The sequence below is a fragment of the Capsicum annuum genome, chromosome 8 (assembly GCF_002878395.1).
Source record: "Capsicum annuum cultivar UCD-10X-F1 chromosome 8, UCD10Xv1.1, whole genome shotgun sequence".
In the NCBI taxonomy this organism is placed as follows: Eukaryota; Viridiplantae; Streptophyta; class Magnoliopsida; order Solanales; family Solanaceae; genus Capsicum; species Capsicum annuum.
The window spans coordinates 90255574-90270953 of record NC_061118.1 but is presented as its reverse complement, the minus strand read 5'-3'; the positions used below and the strand labels follow the sequence as shown (position 1 = coordinate 90270953).

The 15380-nt window shown below is 32.4% G+C and overlaps 1 protein-coding gene across 1 annotated transcript; it reads left to right on the top strand.

The window, feature by feature from the left end:
- The first annotated feature begins 9479 nt into the window (after positions 1 to 9479).
- LOC107879074 lies at positions 9480 to 10151 on the top strand. Its single transcript, XM_016726198.1, has one exon. It carries the CDS (start codon positions 9480 to 9482, stop codon positions 10149 to 10151), a length of 672 nt encoding a protein of 223 aa, XP_016581684.1.
- The last annotated feature ends 5229 nt before the right edge of the window (positions 10152 to 15380 follow it).

Sequence of the window (15380 nt, the reverse complement as noted above, 5' to 3'; positions counted from 1 at the left end):
TAAAAGTATGGTATGTGGTATCTACGTTCAAATACTAATTACCAAATTATCGAATTCGAACTTTGAAAATACCGAACCAAATACCGAACGCCCACCCTAATCTCAGTTACCCAGGTGTCATTATTACCATAGAACTATGATCATACTTCTCAAAGTTGGAGGTCTGGTAATTGTGCTACTTCCGTTTTTGTGCTACACTGTGAAGCAATCAAGACTTTCAATGACTATCCATTTTGAAATAAGAGGAAAAAGAGTGATGATTATAAATTGATTCATTTTCGAAGAAGCTTAGACTTCACAAGTGAATTTTGCTAAATTTAACTAAAGAAAATTTGATTGGGAGTGGAGGATCAGGAAATGTATAGAATTGGCGTCAATCCAAATGGGAGGAGGTATGTTGCTGTTAAGAGAATAGGCAATGAAAACAAATTAAACCAGAGACTAGAGAAATAGTTCCTTGTAGAAGTTCAAATATTGGTTGGGATTCGACATGCTAACGTCGTTAAGCTAATTTTCTGCATTTAAAAGAAAACCCAAAACTTCTAGTGTATGGGTACATGCAAAATCTAGGAAAAAATAGGCAAAACCATATTTTGGCAAAACTATTTTTCCATATACCCACTTATTTTCTTTTTGATTTAATTTTTAGAATTAGGGTGAAAAAAGTGGGGAAAAGTTAAAAAAGTGAGGCCCACACGTGGGCCAAGAGACCATTTCATCATTTTTACAACTTTGAGGATTAAATTTAATATACCTAACACCCTTCACTTCTTCCAATATTAAATAAAATCCCTTCTCTCTCTCCTCTTCAACTTCAACTCTCCCTCTACTCTAAGAATTTTCTCTCAAATGTCATTTTTTATTTTTCTTCTTCTCCAGCGGCAAAGGGCTCATTTTTGTGTTATAAGGTAAGTTAAAATCAAGTTTTGATTATTTGTAGATCCATTTTGTCAGTTTTTCTTGTTAATCGTTTCGTAGTGATGTAGTATAGGAATTTTTTTTCGAATGTGCCTGATTAAATAGTTAAAATATGAGAATTTTATAGGTAATTAGTTTGATTCTGAAGCAGTGATTGAGTTTTGATTCGGCAGTTTCGACATATTTTTTCGTCGATCACAGTGTTGAATTTTAAAATTTTTGTTAAGGAATTTTGCTTTAGTTCTGATATTTTTTTAGCACTGCAATACTGAATGGTGGGATAATTATTAATTTATGAGTTATTTTGACTATTTGATTCGAGCAGTAACCTGTTTCTGTCCGTAGACTTGTGGTCTATGAAATTAATATTTAGGTGTATGAAATTCTTTTAAAATATGATTGATGAAATATTCAAAATTAAAAGATTATTAGCTCATTTGAGCATTGAATTGTTTCTGTTAGTAGACTTGTGGTCTATGAATTGACAATGGCAGAATTGTTGAAGAAAAAGCTGAAGATGGAAAGTAAGAAGAAGTAGACAAAGAAGAAGAAGAAGACAAAAAAGATGGACAAAAAGAAGAAAAAGACAAAAAAGATGTGGTATTGAATATCGTTGATTTCATCAACGATAACATTTGTGACGATGAGGAAAAAGATATTTGAATGTTAATATTGTTAATGTTTAAGACTTTTTTTTATATTTGAGAAACAAGGGAGTTGAATGATCTGTTATTAGGATATGACAGATTTTTTTATTTTATGAAAACTGTTATTATTCTGCACTGAATCTGTTTTTATCAAACTGTATTGTTGCATGGAATTTGAATATGCATTGTGTTGTCATAATCGATATAGTATATGATTGACATCATAAAATGCATATTTAATCTTTCGTATACTGTTAGTATAGTCTATCATTACCATGCTATTCGAATTTAAGTTGATGGGTAGTTTGATCATCTATCATTTTAAATTTTGCCACGCCATGAAAATTTGATGTCTTGAATTCCGGACTCAACGTTGATTGACTGCTAGTAGGTGATACCTCATCAAGCCATTTTAAAAACTAGTATGCGCCATTATCCTAGAAAAAAATAATTACATAACAATTTACTTAATTTTAAAAAAGACATACATGACTCACCTTCGCAATTACACAGTTATAAGATTTACGACCTGAATTTGAGTCAGTGCGTGTTGTCCTCAAGACAAACGCATTTCTACAATGACAAATTAGAGTCTTTTTAGAATTGGATGTTTGAGATGCTTGAGACATTATATAATTTTAAAATAAAAACAAAGTGGATAAAATTAAATAATGAGGGATGAAGGACTTTATGTATGGAGGAAGTGTCAATATTAAAGGACTACAAAATTAGTTGTGTGTTACTGTTGGAATAATAATTGTATTTTTTGAACTATTGGTGATACTTAATAGACTGTCATCAATCATGACCTATGTCAATCATCAACGAGATATTAAAGTCTACCCTAGACACTCGTAATCGATGGACCCTGAATAACATGTTTAAAAAGAAAATAATTAAGTAAAAAATATACTTTTGCTTTGAAGGTCCATCGATTCAATTGGTCTACCGTAGACTTATACTATAGGTAGTGCATCAATTGATCTCTGAATCATTGGTAGATCTCGTAAATGTATGTACATGATGATAGACCTTTACTAGCATGTTGTTTACAAATGAATAAATAAATAAAAAATAAACACATTGTGAAATTTTACACATATGAATGAGTTTAAACAAGTCACATAATCATATTAGAGCTTATAAAAATTAGGGGTGGCGAATTAAGGTGTGTGTGGATGGGTAGTGGTTGAACAAACAATATCCTAAGAGTAATGTTTTTCAAAGCACAAGTATGCTTTGAGGATGTTGATTATGTTTGATACCTACCCGTCCACATACTCTTTCAATCACCACCCCAAATCAAAAGAGTATATAGATGGGTATTCATCAAATACAATCAACATCCTTAAAACATACTTGTTCTTTGACAAATATTACTTTGAGGATGTTGATTGTTCAACCACTATCCATTCACATAATCCTTCAATCACCACCCCCAATTTGTGTAAGCTCTAGCAAAATCATGTGACTTGTTTAAACTCATTCATATGTGTAGAAAACCATAATTTATTTATTTTTTATTTAATTATTTATTTTAAACAATATCCAAGTGCTGGTCTATAACCATGTACATAGATCTATATGATCTACGAATGATCACGAGAGAAATCGATGCACGACCTACAATGTAAGTCTACGACAGACCAAATAAATAGATGGACCCTCAAAGCACAAGTGTATTTTTTACATAAGATTGAGATGGGTTAGTATCGATGACAGTCTATTAAGTGTCACCAATACTTCAAGATTGTTTGTTTAACCAACAGCTCAACAGTTCAAGTGATTATGTGATTAAACTTTTTTTTAATTTAATTATTTTCTTTCACCACCCCCAAATCATGTGATATTGTGTTTAAACTTTTTAAATTTAATTATTTTCTTTCAAACTACAAGCTACTGATGGTTCATCGATTCATATGGTTTACGATCGACCAATATGTCTGGTTGAGGAGTGACAGTGTAAGATTAATGATAGTGCATAAAATATTATTTGGTATAGCGTAATCAATTTACTTGTCTACGATAGACTATATATGTGATCTGGATTTATTATCACATAATTTTTACTCTTTGTTAATTTAATCAAGGCAATCTACAGTTGTATTCATTGAATAAACATCTCCCTAAACATAATCCTCTAAATTTCTCCTATGCTTAGACCTTTACCATCACAAAAATGATTTACGCATAGTGAAGCAATCACCTCAGATGAGATTTTCTTATGTCTGCCCGTGGCGTGTTCAACAACGCATGTGTGGAACCCAACATATTTGTATATGTGAAATATGTCCAAGCATTCGTACTTCCTTGCCCGCAACAACCAGCCGCAACCACGAGATACACATTTCACCTTCGACAATTTGGTACAGCTCTTTTCTATAAAATAATTAAAAGACTGCCTCATCGATGCTTCGTCTAGTAGTATTTTTATCTCTTCCTGGTCGGCGAATGTTTGATCACAATAGAAATTGGTTCCATCGGTGAAGGGAATGTCTTAGTTGTGATCCCGTTCCACAATCTTCTTCCATATCTTGCGAGCCCGATGAAATATATTCCATATGCATAGAATCATCTTCCATATTAATTAGATGATCGCCATTATTTTCATAATCATTCAAATCATCGTCGACTGTCGGGTGATTAGGTACGGGTGGTGATGAATTTAACAGTTCTTCAAAGGTTCTCTCAACTATATTTATACTTAAAATAGGCCTAAATTCATTAGCATCAACATCTACCATGTACAATCACACACGTTTATCATTATTTATGATCATCGGATGCACCTTTTCCCTCGAATACATTAGATAACTAATCACCACATCACTCGGTGTGCAATCTAGATCCCTGCTCTCTATTACGCTTGCACCAACTCATCGTATGAACCATTGCGGCAAACCACAACGAATAATGTCAGCTTAATAAAAGATTTTCATTTATAATATTCGGGAGTCTCCTCCTATTCTCGCATAAAATCACCAAAAACTAGGACAAATTCTGCAATAGACATCCTAGAATTAAGCTTTGGTCGACGGTTGATTATACTGAGGGTCTATGTCGGGATGTATGCACGGTCGATGACTGATGATGGCTAGTCGATGACTGGGCAGATATCCATACAAAAATCTTTAAATTGAAAATATTACATCTAATCAACGATCATTGGGTTTATGGAATAGATAAATGAACTTAGAGTAGCCTGAGCTAGTGTAATGTACTTTCTAAAGAGGTATTGAGTAATGTGAGTGATTTGAAAGCTTTTTAACAATGGTAAAAAGTGTGTTTGAGAAGATAGCAAACAAATGGGGTAACAATGGATGCAATAACAAGCTTATGATGTTTGTGGACTGATTTAGAGATGATCGCCAGAAAATAACGCCGAAATTGGGCCTGAATCGAAGCTTTTTAGATAAAAATGGAAGCTACTATTTTAAGCTTTTGAATTTTTTTAAATTATTTTTGAAAACCCAATATATTTTATATATAATGGTGGATGATGGAGTGGGTTGAAGTTTATTATTAGAAACTTGTGGGTAAATTTATTAAGTTAGAAATATTGGGTTAAAGTGTATTATTACAAAACTTGTGAGTGAATATGTTGGGTTGAAAAAGTTATTGATGATGTGGATTAAAGTGGGTATATGGCAAATTTTTAAAAACTTGTGTCTAAATGGCAAAATAGTTTTTAAAAGTGCCTTTTTGGCATGAAAGTCCCAAAATCAAAGCTTGACAAATGGTTACATCACAAGAAAAGAAGTGCATTATTGGTCAGTCAAGTTTAGGATGTTGTACTAAAATGGAATATTAGGTTGCATAGCAATCGGAACAACACTTGATCTTTGCTATATGCATCACGATTTCTCCCCTACTATCATTCATCGAGACATTAAATCAAGTAATGAGTTAATAACTCAGATGGTCACTCAACTTTGGACTTTTATCCCAGAAAGTCACTCAACTTTGGTCTTTACTTCAAAAGTCACTCAACTATCACATTTTTTACTCGGAATGTAACTCAACCTATTTAATTATTTTCTTAAATAAAATTTGTTTATGTGGAATTTCTATTTAAATTAAAATTCTAAAAAATAAAAAATATTTTTTAATGACTCTATTATCTTTATTCCCCTAAATTTAGTATCGCCCATCCTCTTTCTCATTTTTCTTCTCCTTCTTGCATATTGTAATTAATTCAACATTAAATATGTTTAGTAAAATATCAAAGGATCACATAAAATTTAACAATAACCAAAGAATTAAAATTACAATTATTTTGCTCTACCTTTTCAATCCTTGTTTCAACTTCTTTTTTTCATCTGATATTGATGTTCGTATTGAAATCTAATTAAATTTAAATTACCCATTATATGGCTTATTATAAATGTGACGCTCTCAACGATACAACCCCTCCCCCCTCCCTTCCCTTTTCTGTTTGCACTCTAAAATATCTTTTTTTTTTATAAATGTCTGTACTATATGAATGACAAAAAAACTGTACTATATGTATATGTAAGATGAATTTGATATTTTATACCCATAACTAAATATTATGAGTAATATACCTACGTTATAGGGATTCACTATATGTATGTAATAACTACATACACATGACTTTTAGTAATAAATGAGTTAAATTACGTATCATTTAGTTATATTTCATCATATTAATATAGTTTATATTAATAATTTTTTATCCTTCGATTATTGTTAAATTTAATTTGATCTTTTAATATTTTACTATGCATATTTAATGTTGAATCAATTATGATATGTAAGAAGGAGAAGGAAAATGGGAAAGAAAAATTAATTTATGGGAAGGTCATTTAGAGATAATTTTTTATTTTTCTAAATTTTTCATTTAAATAATAATTTCACATAAGCAAATGTTATTTAAAAAAATGATTAAATAGTTTGAGTGACTTTCTGGATAAAAATGTGAAAGTTGAGTGACTTTCTAGGATAAAAGTCCAAAGTTGAGTGACTATTTGAATCATTAACTCATCAAGTAATACCCTTTTAGATGATGAATAGGATCCAAAAATTGCAGATTTTGGACTTGTGAAAGCTTTATCTCAACATGGAGATCATCATACTGAGACAGCTTCTGCAGTTGTTGGTGCCTTTCACACTTAACTCCATGACTAACTTTTTTTTCAGGAAATTGGTAAGCTCCATGACTAATTTACTTTTTATTTTCTTGGTTCATGTTCTTAAACTGACATTACATCTTTCTTATTTTCTTTGAATTTCACTCAGAGTATGTGTATACCTTTGGTGTGGTGTTACTAGAACTAACCACGGGGAAAGAACCTGTTGACAAAGATGAACATATGAACCTAGCACAATGGGCATGGGAATACTGTGAAGAAGACAACTTAGTATTGATGTTCTTGATGAGGAAATCATGGAACCAGCAGTTTTGAAAGCTATGATTGTTGTCTTTAGTTGGGACTAATGTGTACCAAGAGGTTAGCACCTTCTACGCTATCAAGGAAGGAAGTACCGCAAACACTTCTACTCAATTGATTACTAGCTAAAGCTAACTCGGGCTTTCGTGCCAAAAAGGTACTTTTCAAAACTATTTTGTAATTTAGACATAATTTTAAAAAAAAATTGTCATATGCCCACTTTAATCCACATCATCAATAACTTTTTCAACTCAACAAATTCACCCACAAGTTTTGTAAATAATACACTTTAATCCAAAATTTTTAACTTAACTTATTCACCCATAAGTTTCTAATAATACACTTCAACCCACTCCATCATCCACCATTATATACTACAAAAATATCTAGGTTTCCAAAAACAATTAAAAAAAAATCAAAAATTTAAAATATAAGGTTTTCTCCCTCCAAAAACTCTGATTCAGGCCACTTTTTCGGCATTATTTTCTGACGATCAGCTCTAAATCAGTCCACAAACATCATAAGTTTGTCCATTTCACCCATTGTTACCCCATTTATTTGATATCTTCTCAAACACACTTTTCACCATTGTTAAAAAGTTTTAAATCAATATCTTCTCAAACACACTTTTCACCATTGTTAAAAAGTTTTAAATCACTCACATTAGTCAAAACCACTTTAGAAAGTACATTACAGTAGCTCAGGCGACTCCAAGTTCATTTCTTTATTCCATAAACCCAATGATTGTTGATTAAAAGCAATATTTATAATTTTAATATTTTTGTACGGATATCTGCCTAATCATCGACCACTCATCGTCAGTCATCGGCAGTGCATATATCCCGACATAAACCATAAGCATAATCGACCATCGACCATCGACCAAAGCATAATTCTAGGATGTCTATTGCAGAATTTATTCTAGTTTCTGGTGATTTCATGGAAGAATGGGTGAAAACTCTCAAATATTAGAAATGGAGATCTTTTACCAAGGTGACACTACTCATTATTGTTCGCCGCAATGGTTCATATGACAAATTGGTTGCAAGCATAATGCAGAGTGGGGATCTAGATTGCGCGCCGAGCGACGTGGTGATTAGTTATCTAATGCATTTGAAGAAAAAAGTCAATCTTACGATCATAAATAATTATGTACGGGTGTTGATGTATATGATAGATGTTGATGCAGATGGCTTTAGGCCTATTTAAGGATAAATATAGTTGAGAGGTTCTTTGAAGGACCGCTGAATTCATCACCACCCCCACTTCGATGCTCAGCAGTCAACGACGATTTGAATGATTACAAGAACGATGGCGATCATCTAATTAATATGAAAGATGATTCTATGCATATGAAAGATGTTTCATCGGACTCGCAAGATATGGAAGAAGATTGTGGAACGGGATCACAACCAGGATATTTCTTCGACGATGAAACCAATTACTATTATGATCACACAATTGCCGATAAGAAAAAGCTTAAAATGCTACTAGACAGAGTAGTGGTAAGGTAGTCTTTTGATTATTATATGGAAAAGAGCTTCACTAAATTCTTAAAGGCGAAATGCGTATCTCGTGGTTATGGCTGGTTGTTGCGGGCAAGAAAGTATGAAATCTCGGACAGATTTTGCATATACAAATATTTTGGGTTGCACACATGCGGTGTTGAACATGCCACCCGCAGGCATAAGAGAATCTCATCCAAATTGATTGTTTCACTATGCGTAAATTATTTTTGGGATGGTAAGGGTCCAAGCATAAGAGAAATTCAAAGGATTATGTTTAAGGAGATGCATTGCAACACAAGCTATTGGATATGTTGGAAAGGAAGTGTAACTGCGAAGAACATTATTTGCGGGACACCGAGCACAGATATGCTTGCTTGCCGACTTTTTCCCACATAGTAGAGTTATTGAATCCTGGGTCTTCTTACTCTATCATGGTAATCGGATGGATGGATCATTCGTTTATTACTTTTTAGCATTCGGAGCTTTCATACGGGGATATGCCCACGTGAGAAAAGTAATTACCGTCGATGGCACACATTTGTATGGCAAGTACGGGGGTGTGTTGTTGAATGCCGTTGCACAGGACACCAAAAATTATATCTTTCAAATTACTTTTTTGTGTCGTAGATAAAGAGAACGATGCTTCTTGGACCTTCTTCTTCGAGAAGTTGAAGTCTGTAGTAGAAGATGAACCAAATCTATGTGTTATCTTTGATAGTCACATTAGCATTGCCAATGCCTTCTCCCGTGTTTACAGTTGTGCACATCATGGACTTTGCATGAGGCACCTTGCTGAAAATCTTCGTGTAAATCAACACTGTGGAGAACATCTTTATTTATTCTACTCCACGACAAAGGCTTATTCTATTGATGAATTTAGCGAGCATTTTGCAAAATTAAAGAATAGTTGCCCCGAGGAAGCACATGTCCTTGAAAATATGCTTGGTTTTGAGAAATAAAGTAGAGCACACTTCTCGGGCAATAGGTACGATGTGATGACCTCAAACATCACTGAGTCATTTAACTCGGTGTTGATGGATGAACGGGAGTACCCCGTGTCATACATATTCTATTCAATTGCTAAAATAATTGGTGAAAAGCTTAGGGAGCGACATGCCTTTGTCGATAGTACAAACAACAAATTTGTCCCTTGTGCGAAAAAAATTCTAAGGGATAATAAGAGTGCGAGCGATTTCTTGTATGTGACTAATGCAAATGGGGGTCTCGACCAATTCACAGTATTCGACAATGGTGTTACTGCTAAGGTCAATCTCTTGGAGAAGAGTTGTTCTTATCAAAAATTTGACTTGTTGAAAATGTCGTGTGAACATGCAATGGCCGGTTTGCGAGCAAAGTATGGCGATGACAAAGGTTATGGTAACTCCATCTACGAGTACTCTTCGCCAATTTATAAAGTTGAAAATTACCTCGTCATATACTCGGAAGCTATTAACGTTGTCTCTCTAGAGACCGAATGGACTATGCCACAGGAATTGCAAGACACAAACATTTGTACATCCCCCTACGATTCCAAACTCAAAAGGAAGAAAGTCAAATGCATTAAGGGGGTCGGTGAGACATTCAAGTCCAAAAGGAGGAATAGGTGTTCAATATGTAAGAAATTCGGGCACAAAAGAACCACATGTAGCATGGCCAACAAATCTTAAATAGGCTTTTCTTCTTCAGTTGTAAAGCTACTATTTTGGGGGATAAGTGAGCATTTCTGTAGAATTTAACGGTCAGTTATAATCGAATTAAAGCTTTGTCTATGGTAGACAACATAATTTTATGATATATCTTTTACACGGTCTATTAAATATTATGTATTGGTTATATGATTACTCATCAAACATGCTACGTGGGTCTTTTTACTGCCATATCTCTCCTATCGATGCATTGAATCATTATTTCTTGCTCTCAATTAATTAAAAGCTACAAACATGTATGTTCTCAAGAAAAACCGCTTGCATAATCAAGCCAAGCATTTTCTATTCTCACATGCGTCGATCGAACATAGTAGTCGATCGTAGACTATGTGAATCGATGGGCCATCGGTAGCTTGTAGTTTAAGAGAAAAATAGTTTAATTAAAAATGATTTACATAGATAATAACATGTTTTGGGGGGGTGGAACAAAATAATTAAATTAAAAATAATTTAAACAAATAATAACATGTTTTGGGGTTGGTGGAATAAAATAATTAAATTAAAAATAATTTAAACAGATAATAACATGTTCTGGGACTGGTGGAAGAAAATAATTCAATTAAAAAAGATTTAAATAGATAATCACATGTTTTGGAGCTGGTGAAAGAAAATAATTAAATTTAAAATGATTTAAGCAGATAATAACATGTTTTGGGGTTGGTGAAAGAAAATAATTAAATTAAAAATGATTTAAATAGATAATCTTGAACTGTTGGTGACACTTAATAGACTGTCATCGATGTTGACTCATGTTAAATTCATGTAAAAAATATACTTATGCTTTGAGGGTCCATCGATTCGTTTGGTCTACTGTAGACGTACACCATTAGGAGGCATTGATTGATCTCCTAATTATGCGTAGACTACGGTGATCGATGTATACTGTTATACACCATCACTTGGATGTTGTTCAAAAATAAATGTAGTGTGGGTTTCTACACATATGAAGGAGTGTAAACAAGTCACATAATCATATTAGAGCTTATACAAATCAGGAGTGGTGAATTAAGGAGTGTGTGGATGGGTAGTGGTTGAACAAACAATATCCTAAGAGTAATGTTTGTCAAAGCACAAGTATGTTTTGAGGATGATGATTGTATTTAATGACTACACATTCCACATACTCCTTCAATCACCACCCCTAAATCAAAAGAGTATGTGGAATGGATAGTGGTTGAACAATCATCATCCTCAATACATACTTGTGCTTTGACAAACATTACTCTTAGCATATTGTTTGTTCAACCACTATCCATCCACACTCCTCAATTCACCACCCCTAATTTGTATAAACTCTAATATGATTATGTGACTTGTTTACACTCCTTCATATATGTAGAAACTCACACTATATTTATTTTTAATTTATTTATTCATTTTTGAACAACATTCAAGTGATGGTCTATAGCAGTGTACATAGATCGCCGTGGTCTACGCATAATCAGGAGATCAATCAATGCACTCCTAACGGTGTAAGTCTACGGTAAACCAAACGAATTGATGGACCCTCAAAATACAAGTATATTTTTTACTTTTTTTTTAAACATGTTATTGAGGGTCCATCGATTACGAGTGTCTATGGTAGACTTTAGTATCTCGTTGATAACTGACATAGGTCATGATCTATGATAGTCTATTAAGTGTCACCAACAATTCAAAAAAACACAATTACTGTTTCAACGGTAACAAACGGCTAATTTTGTACTTCTTCAGTGTTAACACTTCTTTTTTACTGCATATATAAAGTTTTCTATCCCTCATTATTTTATTTCATCCACTTTATTTTTATTTTAAAATTCTATAATGTCTCAAGCATCTCAAACATCCAATTCTAAAAAGACTCTAATTTATCATTGTAGAAATGCGTTTGTCTTGAGGACAACACGCACTGACTCAAATTCAGGTCGTAAATCTTATAACTGTGTAATTGCGAAGGTGAGTCATGTATGTCTTTTTTAAAATTAAGTAAATTGTTATGTAATTATTTTTTTCTAGGATAATGGCGCATACTAGTTTTTAAAATGGCTTGATGAGGTATCACCTACTAGCAGTCAATCAACGTTGAGTCCGGAATTCAAGACATCAAATTTTCATGGCGTGGCAAAATTTAAAATGATAGATGATCAAACTACCCATCAACTTAAATTCGAATAGCATGGTAATGATAGACTATACTAACAGTATACGAAAGATTAAATATGCATTTTATGATGTCAATCATATACTATATCGATTATGACAACACAATGCATATTCAAATTCCATGCAACAATACAGTTTGATAAAAACAGATTCAGTGCAGAATAATAACAGTTTTCATAAAATAAAAAAATCTGTCATATCCTAATAACAGATCATTCAACTCCCTTGTTTCTCAAATATAAAAAAAAGTCTTAAACATTAACAATATTAACATTCAAATATCTTTTTCCTCATCGTCACAAATGTTATCGTTGATGAAATCAACGATATTCAATACCACATCTTTTTTGTCTTTTTCTTCTTTTTGTCCATCTTTTTTGTCTTCTTCTTCTTCTTTGTCTACTTCTTCTTACTTTCCATCTTCAGCTTTTTCTTCAACAATTCTGCCATTGTCAATTCATAGACCACAAGTCTACTAACAGAAACAATTCAATGCTCAAATGAGCTAATAATCTTTTAATTTTGAATATTTCATCAATCATATTTTAAAAGAATTTCATACACCTAAATATTAATTTCATAGACCACAAGTCTACGGACAGAAACAGGTTACTGCTCGAATCAAATAGTCAAAATAACTCATAAATTAATAATTATCCCACCATTCAGTATTGCAGTGCTAAAAAAATATCAGAACTAAAGCAAAATTCCTTAACAAAAATTTTAAAATTCAACACTGTGATCGACGAAAAAATATGTCGAAACTGCCGAATCAAAACTCAATCACTGCTTCAGAATCAAACTAATTACCTATAAAATTCTCATATTTTAACTATTTAATCAGGCACATTCGAAAAAAAATTCCTATACTACATCACTACGAAACGATTAACAAGAAAAACTGACAAAATGGATCTACAAATAATCAAAACTTGATTTTAACTTACCTTATAACACAAAAATGAGCCCTTTGCCGCTGGAGAAGAAGAAAAATAAAAAATGACATTTGAGAGAAAATTCTTAGAGTAGAGGGAGAGTTGAAGTTGAAGAGGAGAGAGAGAAGGGATTTTATTTAATATTGGAAGAAGTGAAGGGTGTTAGGTATATTAAATTTAATCCTCAAAGTTGTAAAAATGATGAAATGGTCTCTTGGCCCACGTGTGGGCCTCACTTTTTTAACTTTTCCCCACTTTTTTCACCCTAATTCTAAAAATTAAATCAAAAAGAAAATAAGTGGGTATATGGAAAAATAGTTTTGCCAAAATATGGTTTTGCCTATTTTTTCCTAGATTTTGCATGTACCCATACACTAGAAGTTTTGGGTTTTCTTTTAAATGCAGAAAATTAGCTTAACGACGTTAGCATGTCGAATCCCAACCAATATTTGAACTTCTACAAGGAACTATTTCTCTAGTCTCTGGTTTAATTTGTTTTCATTGCCTATTCTCTTAACAGCAACATACCTCCTCCCATTTGGATTGACGCCAATTCTATACATTTCCTGATCCTCCACTCCCAATCAAATTTTCTTTAGTTAAATTTAGCAAAATTCACTTGTGAAGTCTAAGCTTCTTCGAAAATGAATCAATTTATAATCATCACTCTTTTTCCTCTTATTTCAAAATGGATAGTCATTGAAAGTCTTGATTGCTTCACAGTGTAGCACAAAAACGGAAGTAGCACAATTACCAGACCTCCAACTTTGAGAAGTATGATCATAGTTCTATGGTAATAATGACACCTGGGTAACTGAGATTAGGGTGGGCGTTCGGTATTTGGTTCGGTATTTTCAAAGTTCGAATTCGATAATTTGGTAATTAGTATTTGAACGTAGATACCACATACCATACTTTTAAGCATTGATTCGGTAATCGATAAATTAAACTTCGGTTCGGTACGGTATTTGATAATATAATATTAAAGTTGGAGATGTGCAAATATACATTTAAACTTCAAAGAGTATATTTACTAGAAACCTTATTTAGTATTCTTGTTTTTGCTTTTTACGAATATATTATCAAGGTTCAAGAAATTCTTTGGGATGACTAATATTATTGTCTATTGGATTAGTTATATGTGTGTGTGTGTCCACCTTATGATATCCACCATCTAATAGAACATGAGCACAATTGAAATTCCTGGGCAGTTAGTGCATCCAAATATCATCAGTTTGAAAGAGAGTAAAACGCCCAAAGATAACGTGTAGAGGAGATTGCTCACCAATAATAGGAGCCATCGTCTTCTTACTCAGATAAGCGTCCATTATTAAATTGGCTTTACTTGTGTGTGTCTAACTAATCCAATATATATATATATATAAAATTTCATATTTGGTAAATACCGAATACGAAATGGTATTAATATCTTGTATCAAATTCAATCACGAATATCAAAATATTGAAATTTTACTCCCAAATAAAATACCTAATACTGAATTATCAAATAACAATTACCAAATTTTTTAATTCGATTCAGTAATTCAATTTTTGGTATTTTATGTCCAGAGCCGGCTAATAATTAAAAAAAATTAGGCAGTTGTCTAAGACCTCCATTTATGGGGGCCCCATTTTCTACCACTTAGTATATTAGTAGTGTAAAAAAAATTATAAAAAGTTTTTTTAAGTAGGTGGGCAGCTAAAAAAGTATAGATAAAAAAAATAAAAAAACTTAAAAATAAGAAATTTTTGTTACAGTCAATGGATAAGTAATTTATTATTTAGTTGACATCTCTTTTACTTTTTCCATAAAAAACGTTTTCTTTCATTTTGATCTTTTAATTCCCTTTTTATTTACCCGCTTTTCTCATCTTTTCTCTCGTATTCATGTTCACTCATCTCCGTTTCTTCTAGTATTCTTTATTCTCTTTTTCCACTTTCAAAGACTCAAAAGGTTAGCATCAAAATCTAAATATTATTGATAATATTTTTACTTTATTGATAATTTCACTTCGAAGAGAAGTAGAGAACATAGTTCATGTTTTAAATTTGAAAAACATATTTTAAAGTAGCTAAAAGATATTTGGGATCATTGATCAAGCCTTCATATTTT